This window comes from Gopherus evgoodei, chromosome 8 (assembly GCF_007399415.2).
Source record: "Gopherus evgoodei ecotype Sinaloan lineage chromosome 8, rGopEvg1_v1.p, whole genome shotgun sequence".
NCBI lineage: Eukaryota > Metazoa > Chordata > Testudines > Testudinidae > Gopherus > Gopherus evgoodei.
This window is the reverse complement of record NC_044329.1, coordinates 100,890,808-100,903,186: the sequence shown is the minus strand read 5'-3', so window position 1 is coordinate 100,903,186 and position 12,379 is coordinate 100,890,808. Positions and strand designations below refer to the sequence as shown.

Sequence of the window (12,379 nt, the reverse complement as noted above, 5' to 3'; positions counted from 1 at the left end):
TGGCCCCGGGGCGCTCCCGGGGTGGGACTGGCCTGTGTCGAGCCCCGGCCCCTGCGAGCGGCCGCGCCCAGCGGGGGCTGTCGGGACGGCCTGTGCCCGGGGGCAGGTAGGTCGGGGGCCGGGGAAACTACCGTCGGAGCGACGGACCCCGCGGGGCGGCGCGGGCCCAGGGAAGGGGGCGCTGCCCCGCCAGGAGCGGGGCTGAGGGGCACGAACCTCCCCCGGCAAGGGCAGGGGGCCAGGCCTCGGAGCGGCCCGACCGCCCCCCGCCCGAGGTGGGCAGCGGATGGCTGAGGGGGCCGGGCCGGGGCCGGGGCCGGGGCCGGCTGGGCTGAGCCCGCGGCTAGACGGCGCCAGGGAAAGGCGCAGACACCCCCGGCCTAGCCCGTCTGCGCCCCGCGGCCCTCAGCAGAGGGGCAGCCAACGCCCCGCGGCCGAAAGCTTCCGCGCAGGAGCCCCTGGGCCGGGCAGCGCCCGTTGCGTCCCGCCGCCCGCGGCCGCCAGGTGGCTGCGCCTAGCACAGACAAAGCCGGGTCCTGCGGCTCCGCGCCGCCGCCAGGGGAGGGGCAGGCCCAGCCGGTGTCATGGCAGCGCAGATGGAAACCCCGCCGCCGGCTCTGCACGGTCGAGTAAGGAGATGGTGCATGAGACAGACTTCTGCAGCGCTCTCACAATTTACCTCAGCCCTAATCGGGCATCATTTTAACGAGCCATGTGCAACCTACAGGACTATTTGAATGCAACAGCTGTAATGTACTGAATACTGCATTTTTCTTCTCTCTTGCTGATAATAGCTCACTCTCCTTATAGTGTGTATGGTAACACCCATTGTTTCATGTTCTCTGTGTCTGTATATATATATATATCTTCCTACTATATTTTCCACTACATGCATCCAAAGAAGTGGGCTGTAGCCCACGAAAGCTTATGCACAAATAAACTTGTTAGTGTCTAAGGTGCCACAAGTACTCCTGTTCATTTTGAGTACTCTCGTGTGTACCATCTAGCAAGCACTGTGCTCTGCTAAATGCAATCAGAGGAACAGGTGTTAGTACTGATGATCAAGGAGTACTTGTGTGTGGAAAAGACCTGTCATTCTGAAGCAAAAATCCTGAGTTCTATTCCCTATATTTGTTTTGCTGGCAGCTGGGCTGTATATGTATCGTACACAGCCACGCTTTCACTGTACCGTATGGGTACACTATAATGTGCTGCCTAGGGCACCAAAGGAAATTAACTTGGAATTGATATATTTCCAAAATAGTATAATTTGTTTCAATTATTTATGTCTCTCCTTTTTGTTTTTGCAGAAACTGTAAAGGGGAATGTCTTACTGCCTCAAGTCAGAAAGCCTTTTGGACACAGGCCCAATATATGTGCGTGAAAATGGGCACCTGTATATGGTAAATCAGGGTTCTGGCACTGTAAAAAATGCCACTCCAAAACCAAGGCCTTTTAGACTATTTTCCAAAGGATTCTCTGTGGAGCTTTGTATGAACAGAGAAGATGACAGTGCAAGGAGAGAGAGAACAGATCATTTCATCTTTACTTATACTAAGGAGGGGAATCTCCGGTACTCAGCCAAGTCTCTCTTTGGCTTAGTGTTGGGTTATATTTCTGACAATGTTGATCATATTGATTCGTTGATTGGCTTTCCAGAGCAGATTGCTGAAAAGCTTTTTTCTGCTGCAGAAGCAAGGCAAAAATTCACAGAACCAGTTACAGGACTCAGAGCACTACAAAAATTTACTGAGGCTTATGGAAGTCTGGTGCTTTGTTCATTATGTTTACAGAATAGGTAAGTGCATTCAGTAACATAAATGTGAGGCTCTGCCAGTGTTTTACTCAAGTATTTCATTTTTGTACTTAAATATAAACAGTTCCTTGATTTGGATCACTAAATTATATTTGTTCATTCCATAAAGTATTGTTGGTAAATAGCACTTGGTTTAATTCTTGTATCTATAATGCAGAACCCCTAATACTGCCAGTTAATCCTCTAAATCCACCCAAACACATTCTGCAACCTGAATTGAAGGATAAAACCTGCAGCTTTATTTTTAACATGCTAACATTTAGTACTTGTATGGTGCCTTAAAACCTAATCCTCACAACATACATACCTTGTTGTCTGCAGGATAGTTTTAGCCATGTCAGTCCCAGGGTATTAGAGAGACAAGGTGGGTGAGGTAGTATCTTTTATTGGACCTTCTGTTGGTGAGAGACAAAAGTTTGTGTAACTTAACACGCCTGTGGGGGAGGTATGTTAATAATTAAATTGTGTCTGAACTAATAAACCTTTTCTGTAAGCTTTTCAGCATTTATTTTGATTTGTATAGCCAGCAAAATGTTCTAGCACACAGTCCTACTGGGAGATTCCATGTCTACTGTTGCATTTCATTTTAAGGGTATCAGTACGCCAAGGTACGGGGAGAAATGGATTGTCTTGTAATTATATCACAGGTTTTGATGTCAGAAGACTAGTACTACATTTTATTAATTCCTGTTTATATCTAGATGTGTTGCATGCCCTCCATATTAAAAACACCTTGACCAGGGATGTTCTCCCTCTCCACTCTTCTCTGGACAAGTTCTAACTCAACAAGAGGAGTTTCTTCTTACAAGGCTTAAAATAGGATTATATCCCTCTAAAACCTTGTCCCTGGTGTAGTACCTTCCTACGCTATAACAATTTGGGGGGGGGGGGTGTTGTACATTCACACAGTTTATGGTCTTTTCAGTCCTTTAAATATGGATCAGTATAAATCAAAGCATATAGGCACAGCAGGTGGCATGAGCAATATAGGAAAGTTCTCATAAAAAACATGAGATGTACTAGGTGTCACTTCATCCTCTGAATGATCAATTTTTTTGCCAGCCTACTCATGAATTGCCCTTTTCGTGGGTGAAAGATGGCTTCCGTTGTAGGCTCTTTGTGTTCTCTTTATATCTCTAATCAAGGCTTTTGTCTTTGGCCATGAAATGTCAGTTTTACCATTTGGCAAGCAGTGCTGCTGGAATGGACTGATATAGCTTGAGATCTAGTTGTAATAGCTGTCTTTGCAAGTTGAAGTCACTGGTTACAGAGCAAGTACTTTTTGAATCAGATCTGAGACACAATGTTGGTATAAGACATTGAGTAAGTACTTGAGCATGTGTTCCACGTGGACTACAGCCTGGGTAAATAATGAAGAGTGTGTGCTCATTTGGGGCATTTTTCACATGGCAGAGAGTAGGCACCTTCTAGGACTATACCTTTAGTGCATCTAAACGTTGATAACTTTCTGCTCTTTACAGATATCTGGTTATTGCTGAAAAACTTGAAGAAATTAAGTCTTTCAGGGAGCTGACCTGCTTGGATCTTTCCTGTTGTAAACTTGGAGATAACCATGAATTGCTGGAACATATCACCAAAGAAGCTCTGTCTAGGTACCAATTTACTTATATGTATAACGGACCAGCATTTTCTTTTCCATCGCCAAGAAAGTCACAGAAACACACTGTCTCTTTAAAGGAAAGTTTCACAGGCAACAAGTGCTTTTATTGGGGTTTTTAGTTGTTTATACACTCTCTTATTCAGGTGAAAAAAGCAAACATCAGAACTAATAACACAAATTGCATGATACCAGGCATGTACTGAGTCTTTAGACATGATATACAATTATGAAGTTGAAATAAAAGCACTCTACTATCCAACATCAGGACCAATTGTTTTGGATATTTTTCATTTTCTGTTTATAGTATACACTCATTATTGCAAAACTTAATTTCCAACTGCTGTAGACTTTCCCATTAAATTTGCTTATTGATCTTTTGGGAGAAAATTTTATCAAGATAATCATTTTAACTGAATCAGTATGTCAGCATGAGACATTCCTAATTTACATATTTTGTCCAGTATGTGTTTGCTAAAATGTTTATATAAGTCTTTTCAAGCTTCCAGAGATGTAAAAAGTAGAATATTGTGGAACTTTGTTAGATAGGTTAATTGTGTTTATTAATTAGTAACTGCTACTGTATAAGACTTCCATGCATTTGATTCAAGGTTGTGATTTAAAGGGATGCTGTGGAAGTATATCTGTAAGTTTTGGGGGATTTCATTTATTCTCGTTTGCAATCCTTCCTCGTATCTCATACCAATTTTGTCCTTTCCTATATGTCAAGCAAGGATTTTCCTTCTCCAGTTTTGAATGGGGTTGAAATTGACAAGCCTAATTGTCCTTAACTTTTTAGGTTACAAAGAATCTTACTGCCTGTGTCAGCAAGCTGTTGTGTTATAGTATTGCCTGTGTCAGTGAAATTTTGGGAATTGTTTGTCAGCAGAGCCTTCAGAGGGAACAGGGAAAATACCAAAGAGGCCTCTTGTTTTATTAGTCCTTTTAATATCAGCAAAGGAGTGGTAGATTGAGCAAGTGTTAGGGGAAGAGTCACATGAAATGCTAACAATTTTACTAAAAACTTTGAAATTATTCCTTTACAAACTAACTTTACTTTCCTTATCCTAGTGTAACTCGACTCCTCTTGAAGGATAATTGTTTGTCAGATGCAGGCCTTCGCAAAATGACAGCACCAGTTCGAGTGATGAAAAGGGGACTTGAAAATCTTTCTGTATTAGATTTGTCTTGTAAGTGTGTCAAAGTGCCTCATAATTTAAATTTAGAAACACAGTTACTTCTTATCTAGGGTTCCTCCTAGTTAATATTGAAAGGAGACAATTGTTCAAAATTAGCCCTGAAATCAGGAGTCCAAACATTGACAACTTGCCAGAATTCACATGTTGCACCTATAGCTTTATCCTGCTGCACCAAAGTCAGTGAAAGCAGAAATCAGGCCCTTGATTGGCATAAATACACCCTTTAAATGAACATTTATGCATTCCAAAATGGAACTTGAACTAGTCAATATCCAAGCTGAGTGACTTAGCCCTGAATATATAATCTAAGTTTTGTATTTTACTACTACTAAATATGACATGAACCTGACTATCATCCTTTGTCTAGTCTTTCTGCTAGGGTGGTGACTATTCAACATGTAAACTTTTTACACAGAGAACAAGACTAAGGTGACCGTCATCTTAGTCTCAAGTACAACATCAAAAGAAAACTTTAGGAACTTGACATTAACAAAGGATGCTGATTATCCGTGGGGCTCACAGCACCAGCTGTTATGAAGTTTGCCTGTCACTTCCTATCATGTGTTCTCAGTTGCTTATAACTTTACCAAACTTTATCCATTTGGGGTGAAATACTCTATGCTCGGTGTCTGATTTCTTCTGGAAAACTCCAGCCAGAATCATTCAGCCATTTCCAAGAACAAGGCTAGGTTAAAAAATTCTGGTTATCTTTGCTTTGAAAAGCTCTATTACCTCCATGCTCTGGAACAGGGACCTGAAATTTGGAAGATGGTGGCCTTTGACAGATGTGCCTTTTGCTGACCATGTTGAAAATCTGCCCAAATTTTGCCAAGTTATAAGCCTTTGAAAAGTTATAGTTTACACATTCTCACTAGACACTTTTTTTTTTCTTTTTTTTTTTTTAAGATTTTAGCAGTTAAATTCCCTACAATTGCATCTGTGCTGAGCAGAACCTTCCCTGCAATTGCAGCTTTGCACCATGCAGGGTCTAAGCACCTGAAGTGAGATCAGGGAATCTGTTTCCCCTGTGCTCTCAGTGCTGCCCCCACTGGACCAGGCAGTATGAAGGAGGAAGCTGCCTGATTACATTTTTTTTTTCTATTTTGCTTTTTTAGGAAACCTAAGAAATTGCATACAAAATGCTACTTTAAAAACACTTCAGGTTGCAAAGTCAAGCACTCAAAAGTTAGCCTTAATTCTGATGTTTCCTGTCTGTGTAACCCTAATTTGGCCCCCTTATGAGTATGCAATATGATAGTCTTTAATTACATGAGCACTTACTATTTTTTTTCCCCACAGCATCCCTGCCTCATTCAGTGCACTGTATGGACCTGCTCTGGGAATGAGTCAGGGTTATATTTTGAAAGAGACTGATGTCGGTCGGATCTTTGCTTCATTTGCAAAAGTTGGAAGATGTGTAGTTAATGAGGCAGGAGGCTACCGAAAGAGAAGGGACAGTCTCTCCGTTAAGGTAGTTGAATACTGCGCTGGAGAACTGGATTCTGCCCCTGTGTGATAATGGGCAAGATGTGAAAAGTCTGACTTTTCACAGGTGACTATTTATTTGCATGTTCCTCATTTTCTGGGTGCCTGACCTGAGACACTGGTGACTGATTTACAGAAATGCTGAGCATTCACAGCTACAACTGAGGTCACTGGGAGCTTTGACTAGATAAAATGCTATATAATGCTAAATAGTTTCAGACATCAGGTCATAATTGTTTCAAATTAGCCACTCAAAATGCGTGGATACTTTTGAGCTTAATCTCTGTGCCTCAGTACTTCATTTGTAAAATGGGGATAATGTAATTCCCCCTCTTCTCAAAGGAATGTTGTGAACATTAACAAATGTGTGAAGCACTCATACTATTGTGATGAGTGCCATAGAAAAGCTCATGAGAAAAATAATTCTGTCTTGAGAATAGGTTTGAATATTATGCAATAAATAAAGTATAGGGCCACATGTTGAACAACAAGGAGAAAAGAAAATATTGAATAGTTGCTCATTAAGTGAGCAGCCTCCATTCCATTCACTGAATGAAAAATATACAACCATGTAATTAAACACTGGTTCATAAGCCATACACCTCAGGGGACTGCATTAAGGTTGCATAGGCAGCCTCAACCTAGGCATTTCCTATCTTTTGGTGCTTGACTTTGCAACCTTACATTAAAAGAACATTAGTTTCGTGTGCAATAAATGTGTATTTACATATGCACAAGTATGGCTTATATATTTATAATGCTTAACCTAATTGAAGCAGTCTATGAAAGCTTAATTTTGCTCTGAAGAGAAAAAAAAACAGTTTCAAGTAACTTTCAAAACATGGAGCATGTTCATATAAATATGCCGGAATAGCTTATAAAATATTTACCAGGGGAATAATTGGCTGCTTGCTTGTGTAACATTTATATTGTCTTTTTTTAACGCACCTACATTTTAAATACTTTTTAAAAAAATCGGTTTTGCAGAACACACCTATATAGTCATGCAACTTAATCTAACCTTTTTGATTTTATAGGTAACCCTGAAATCACTGATACAGGAATTGGGTACCTTTTTTCTTTCAAGAAGCTGAATTATTTGGATATTTCTGAAACAGGTCTCAAGGTAAAACAGAATTTCCACCCAAGTCTGTTACATATGTACAGCATGATCAAATGCTCTTCTACAGAGTCTGCTTTATATCCTTTTTTCACCAGGATGTTAAGGCTGTCATTCAGAGGCTCCAGACCCAAATAAGCTTAGTTCATTCAAAAGTGCCTCTGAAAGAATTTGATCATAGTAACTGCAAAACAGAGGGATGGGCAGAACAGGTATGTTTTTTTTTGTTTGTTTGTTTTTTAAATTTTACCAAACCAAAGTATTTGTCCTTTTCAGTCACAAGTCATTTCACATCACCCAGTGAGGTTGAGAGGTTTTATATCTTTTTACTACTTAATTCTGAGAAAACAGATATGTTCTTCATTCTTACATGCCAGAGGAAGTATCCAGAGGTTGCATTGACTGTTTGCTGACAGTCAGGCTCAAACCTAAATTTGTAGAGAATAAAGCAGATTGCAGTTATTTTCACTTTGTCACATAATGTGCTCAGACTAAGTCTCTGTGTGCACCCAGTGAGGCCACTTGAAGCAAAATAAAGCATTGCGTGCTGGAGCTTCTGTATGGGCAGCTTTTAGCTGCATTAGAGACCTCTGAGCCACACTGGATGGTACAGCACACTTTGTTTACCCTTCTGTTAAGGAAATTACAAGTGCAGGAATTTCGTTGTAACACGCTGGGGTATATCTGTACTACTAAGACCATATGGGCATAGCCACATCCCCATAGCTATGCCAGCATAACCGCACAGCGTAGCCACAGCCTTCAGCAACTGAAGGGGGTTTGCGGTGGTATAGAAACACCACCTCCCTGAACAACGGTAGCTACATTGATGGAAATATTCATTGACATAGCTGAGTCTACCCTGGGGTTAGGTTGGCATAGCAATGTCTGTTGTGGTGTAGTTTTTTCACATCCCTGACTGAGATAGACATGACTTCTAAGTGAAGACCAAGTCTAAAGCCATGTCTGTGGGAGGAAAGTTGCACTAGTTTAATTAAATTGATTTTAAATCACTCTAGATAAACTGGTGCAACGTCCATGTGTGCCGTACCATCCAAATGTGGTTCACAGTTCTATAATGCAGCTTAAAGCTGCCCATACAGAAGCTCCAGCATGTAAGAGGAGAATCACAACCATAGAGACTCCTACTGTAATGGAAGTGTTGTAATGGGACATGTTAGCTGCAGGTGTGTTTCCTGTTTCTCCACAGTCCTTCATCTTGCTTCATACATGCATCAGAATTCCTGTTTGATAAGATAGCGTCTGTAAGAATTGGAGGAGGGAATATTTTAGTTAAGTTGCTAATACTTAAAGCTTTTACTGAAAACTGATGTTGCTGTATAAGTGATCTTTGTCTGGTAATACAGCATAAAAAAGCTAAAGAATAAGGTGTAGAGTTTCTGATGATCATTTCTTTTACGAAAATCATTCAAAATAATTTAAATCATGTTTCAGACAGTGTTGCAGTGGGAGCAGTTGGCTATGAAAACTGTCAAGCCCAAGGAAAACTTGAAGTCCAGAACGGCAGCTCAACACTTCTGTACGTAACTGTGTGAGGCTCTGAATAACTTGTTCGTTAAATTTGTATATTATTTTTACACTAAACTTTTTGTAAAAAACCAAAGTGGCATATTGAATATACACCTGCAGCCACTTGTGAAACTGAACATTTTTCACTTATACAACATCTTTAAAAAGTGATTGACTTTGCTTTTAGTGAATATTTTTTTCATCTGATGGAATATGACCTAGGTAAATCCAACTCACTAACAGCTTGAGCTCAAGTGCGTTGAAACCAGTGGGAGTCTGTTGGCCTCAGTGGGTTTTGGGTTAGTTTATGAGGCAGCTGGAATCTGGTGACCCAGGTCATTTTCAGCTTGGTCATCTGCCTTTGTATAAAGTGATTAAGTTAAGCACAAATTCCTCCCTTTGTAATATGATTAGCACATGTCCCAACAAAAATTAATGAGTAATATAAAACATCTCGTGTTGTATTGATTAAATACAGCCAAATATTGAAAATTTGATTATATTTCTAAATATTAAGGATTTGCAACTGTACTAAACATGGCTTAACAAATGATTAATAGCTTTGTGCCAAGCACATACTGCATTAGAGAGCAGGCTTAACTCTGTGTTTTGGGTTTTTCGTAGATGGAAAGAGACGCAGGATAGAAGAACCAGTCAAGTGCACATTGGTGCAGACTAGAGCAAAAGATTCTGAAAACTTGCAGTTCTATAAGGATAAAGTACAAAATTGCCATTTCCCTTTATTAAAAAAGGAGGCTGCAGCTAGCCACCAATTAAAGAAAAATAAAGAGAAAAGTTTAACTGAACAAGAGAGAGAACGAACTTCAAAGCAGAAGCACATGTGCCTGACCATGGAAGATTGGGACTTGTTGAATACCTATTGATTTAGAAAGATTTCCCTTTTTTCCTGGTGGTAAAGTTATTAGAAGTATCAATTTGAATTTGTGTATGGAGAAAGGAGACTCATCTTTTTTAAAAACAGCAGTAGCATAGCAGCAAAGTATAGCTACTCGTGGTGGGAGAGGGGAGTGCTAGACCCAAGAGGTGGAGAGATGATCATTCTAATGTATATTTTCTATACATAATTTTTTCAAATAAATTTTGTCATCATCCTTAACTAATGCCCGTGACATGCATAACTCATTGAGGGAAATGGTTCTCCTTAAGTCTTGCTCTGTACAGCATCCCCAGTGGCAGAAACTGATCGCCACTTAGCCCGACTGTCTCTCTTCCGCTCAGTAGCACTCTACACAACACCAGGACAGTGTAGAACTTGAAACTTACTTGGGTTGAGAGATTCTAGTTAGTCAGCTCCTACTGCTAGTAGAAAGCATTGTGGGCATCAGAGTTTGAAGTCATCACTATGGTAGCAAGTATGAGTCTGACTAATCTGTTTGTGAAGTGTCATTTGATTGTAATGGTGCTATATTAATCCTTATCTAGGTAATACATACACCTCACCCTGTGACCTGTACCCAAAATGCTGTGGATAGACCCCAACAAAGAAAGGAGAATAAATTTATGGGAAGGGTGAGATATGAAGTTAAGCAACAGCTAATTTCTGGGAGACAATTACTTTGAAATCAAAATTGTAACATGGAAGTGGGGAAAACATTGCAGTTTGTTAAATTGCAAGATTAAACTCTACATTTTACTCTGTGCTTCTGAGTTACAATGGTAGAGTTTCTGTTTTTATAAACCAAATCAATGGCACTTTACACTTGTCAGTCAAGAGCCTTTTGTGGACTGAAACATGTTTAAGCATGTAATTATCACTATCTAAAAACGTATATAGAAAAGTATTGCTGTATCTGTGGGTAGTGTTGAAAATTGTTCAATTGATCTATTGCATCTAAAACAGTTCTAAATTATTCTATGTAAATCCAGTAGAACCTTCTAACTCTAATTACCTTGGGGTCTCTGTCCTACAAACACTGAAAATAAGAATTTCAGTAGGCATCCACAGTCGCTAACTTAACACCTTCAAGTTAGGCATCTAAAAGTTGAGGCACTCAGAATTACTAATAACTTCTGAAAATTGTGACATGATTAAGGCCAAAATTTTACTTCAGTTTGTTTCTTCTAGTAGTACTTTTAAAGAATTACCAGAGGGATATCTAACAGCTGTTTGAAAGCCACACCCACAAAATTTGTAAGCAATTTTTGTTTGGGGTCTTTATTTCAATCCACTAAAAAGATGGGAATATACAGTATATCCACATTCTCTGTTTGTTGTTCTACTGATATACTTGCACTCAAGTCACTACAAAACAAAAGGATTGTAAAAACAAAATAGATTTATATGTACGTGACATCCAGGAGAGAGTCCCAGCACCGTCTGGCTTTCTCAGGATCTCTGCAGTGCATTGATCAGCGTTCCCATCACATTCCCCATCAATACCCAGTCTAAGCCAGGGAAGCTAATGATCCAGCAAGTGGACCAAATTCAGTGATGAATCCTGGTCATGTGCCATCCTGAGGCATGTTGTGCATATGCTAAGAAGGTGGTCTCTCCATCTTGTGCAAAGGTACTACAGTATTTATACTCCTATGCGTTTCTCCATCATATGTTGCCAGAAACTAGGGATACTAATAGTGTCTGCCAATTTGGACAACATTTACCATCCTGTCTTGTTCTCAGAAAGACAATGGCTGGAACCACCAAAAGCACCTGCTTCCTCACCACCAAGGAGCCCATGAAATTGGCCTTAGGTCCTAAAGCCAATGTAGGCTTCTTTATAAATGCCCTGAGACTACTTGCTCCCTTTTAATGACTGTTCCCAACTGTTTACAGAGGCAAAGCTGGAAAGGGTAGTACTGGACATGAAGGGTTTTTCCCCCTTCAAAGCCTCCTAATTCTTTGCGCCCCCCTGCACTTAGGTCAAGGATCTAACAGATGAAGCTATGTGCGTGATATGATGGAAGATAAAGTCTTATACTTAGATTTGTCATGGTAATATAGAGTGAAGTCTGACAAAAAACCCCACAGGGTCGTTTTTAAAAATAACAGCTAGATTCTCTTTTTAAAATAAAGGCTTCAAGGCACTATGTACCTCTTATGTTTCCAGCCTCAGCATTGGTCACGAACCCTTCTCTTCTCATCCTGGCACTTCTGCTCTTCTTTGGGACTAACAGACGTCATGGTTGTAACTCACCAGCAGTGGAAAACAGAGTAGAGGGGGTTCAAGCATTTCTACCACTATGTCATCTAATCCTACTATAGCTTTCAGGAGTGATGAGTTAGAGTTGTGGAGTTGGCTTGTAGTTTAGGGAGTGATGCTTTAGCCTCCTACTCTCTTTGGGTTGACCCTGCAGGTAACGTACTACTTCCCATTCTGATACACATGTCCTCACTGTCATATTTAGTTATCCTCAGGGACACCTGTACATCTAGTTATTTAGGTTTCTTTATTGGGAATGTTAAAAATATTTGAGGAAATGAGCATCCAGATGTAAGCATAATGTAAAGCTAACCCCTGTGTTTCATCTATGGATATTGATATCTGACCATCCAGGAACCTATGTATACCCCACTAATTCTGGTACACTGCCAGCTCCTGATGAAACTGAGGAGAAGCAATGTAGTTATTGGTTAAGTAAACTCCCCCTGC

General features: G+C 40.4%; 1 protein-coding gene across 5 annotated transcripts; it reads left to right on the top strand.

Annotated features, from left to right (window-relative positions):
- The first annotated feature begins 17 nt into the window (after nucleotides 1–17).
- Nucleotides 18–9,889, top strand: LRRC42 (leucine rich repeat containing 42). Of its 5 annotated transcripts, none has more exons than XM_030571704.1 (8): nucleotides 18–106; nucleotides 1,311–1,798; nucleotides 3,298–3,429; nucleotides 4,506–4,624; nucleotides 7,156–7,244; nucleotides 7,337–7,450; nucleotides 8,694–8,778; nucleotides 9,393–9,889. In XM_030571704.1, the coding sequence occupies exons 2-8, from the start codon at nucleotides 1,326–1,328 to the stop codon at nucleotides 9,650–9,652; spliced, it is 1,272 nt and encodes a 423-aa protein (XP_030427564.1). In that variant the 5' UTR covers nucleotides 18–106; nucleotides 1,311–1,325; the 3' UTR covers nucleotides 9,653–9,889. The 5 variants fall into 5 exon arrangements, with proteins under 5 accessions (XP_030427564.1, XP_030427568.1, XP_030427567.1 ...); XM_030571707.1 differs by lacking the exon at nucleotides 18–106 and adding an exon at nucleotides 117–275; XM_030571706.1 differs by lacking the exon at nucleotides 18–106 and adding an exon at nucleotides 607–629.
- The last annotated feature ends 2,490 nt before the right edge of the window (nucleotides 9,890–12,379 follow it).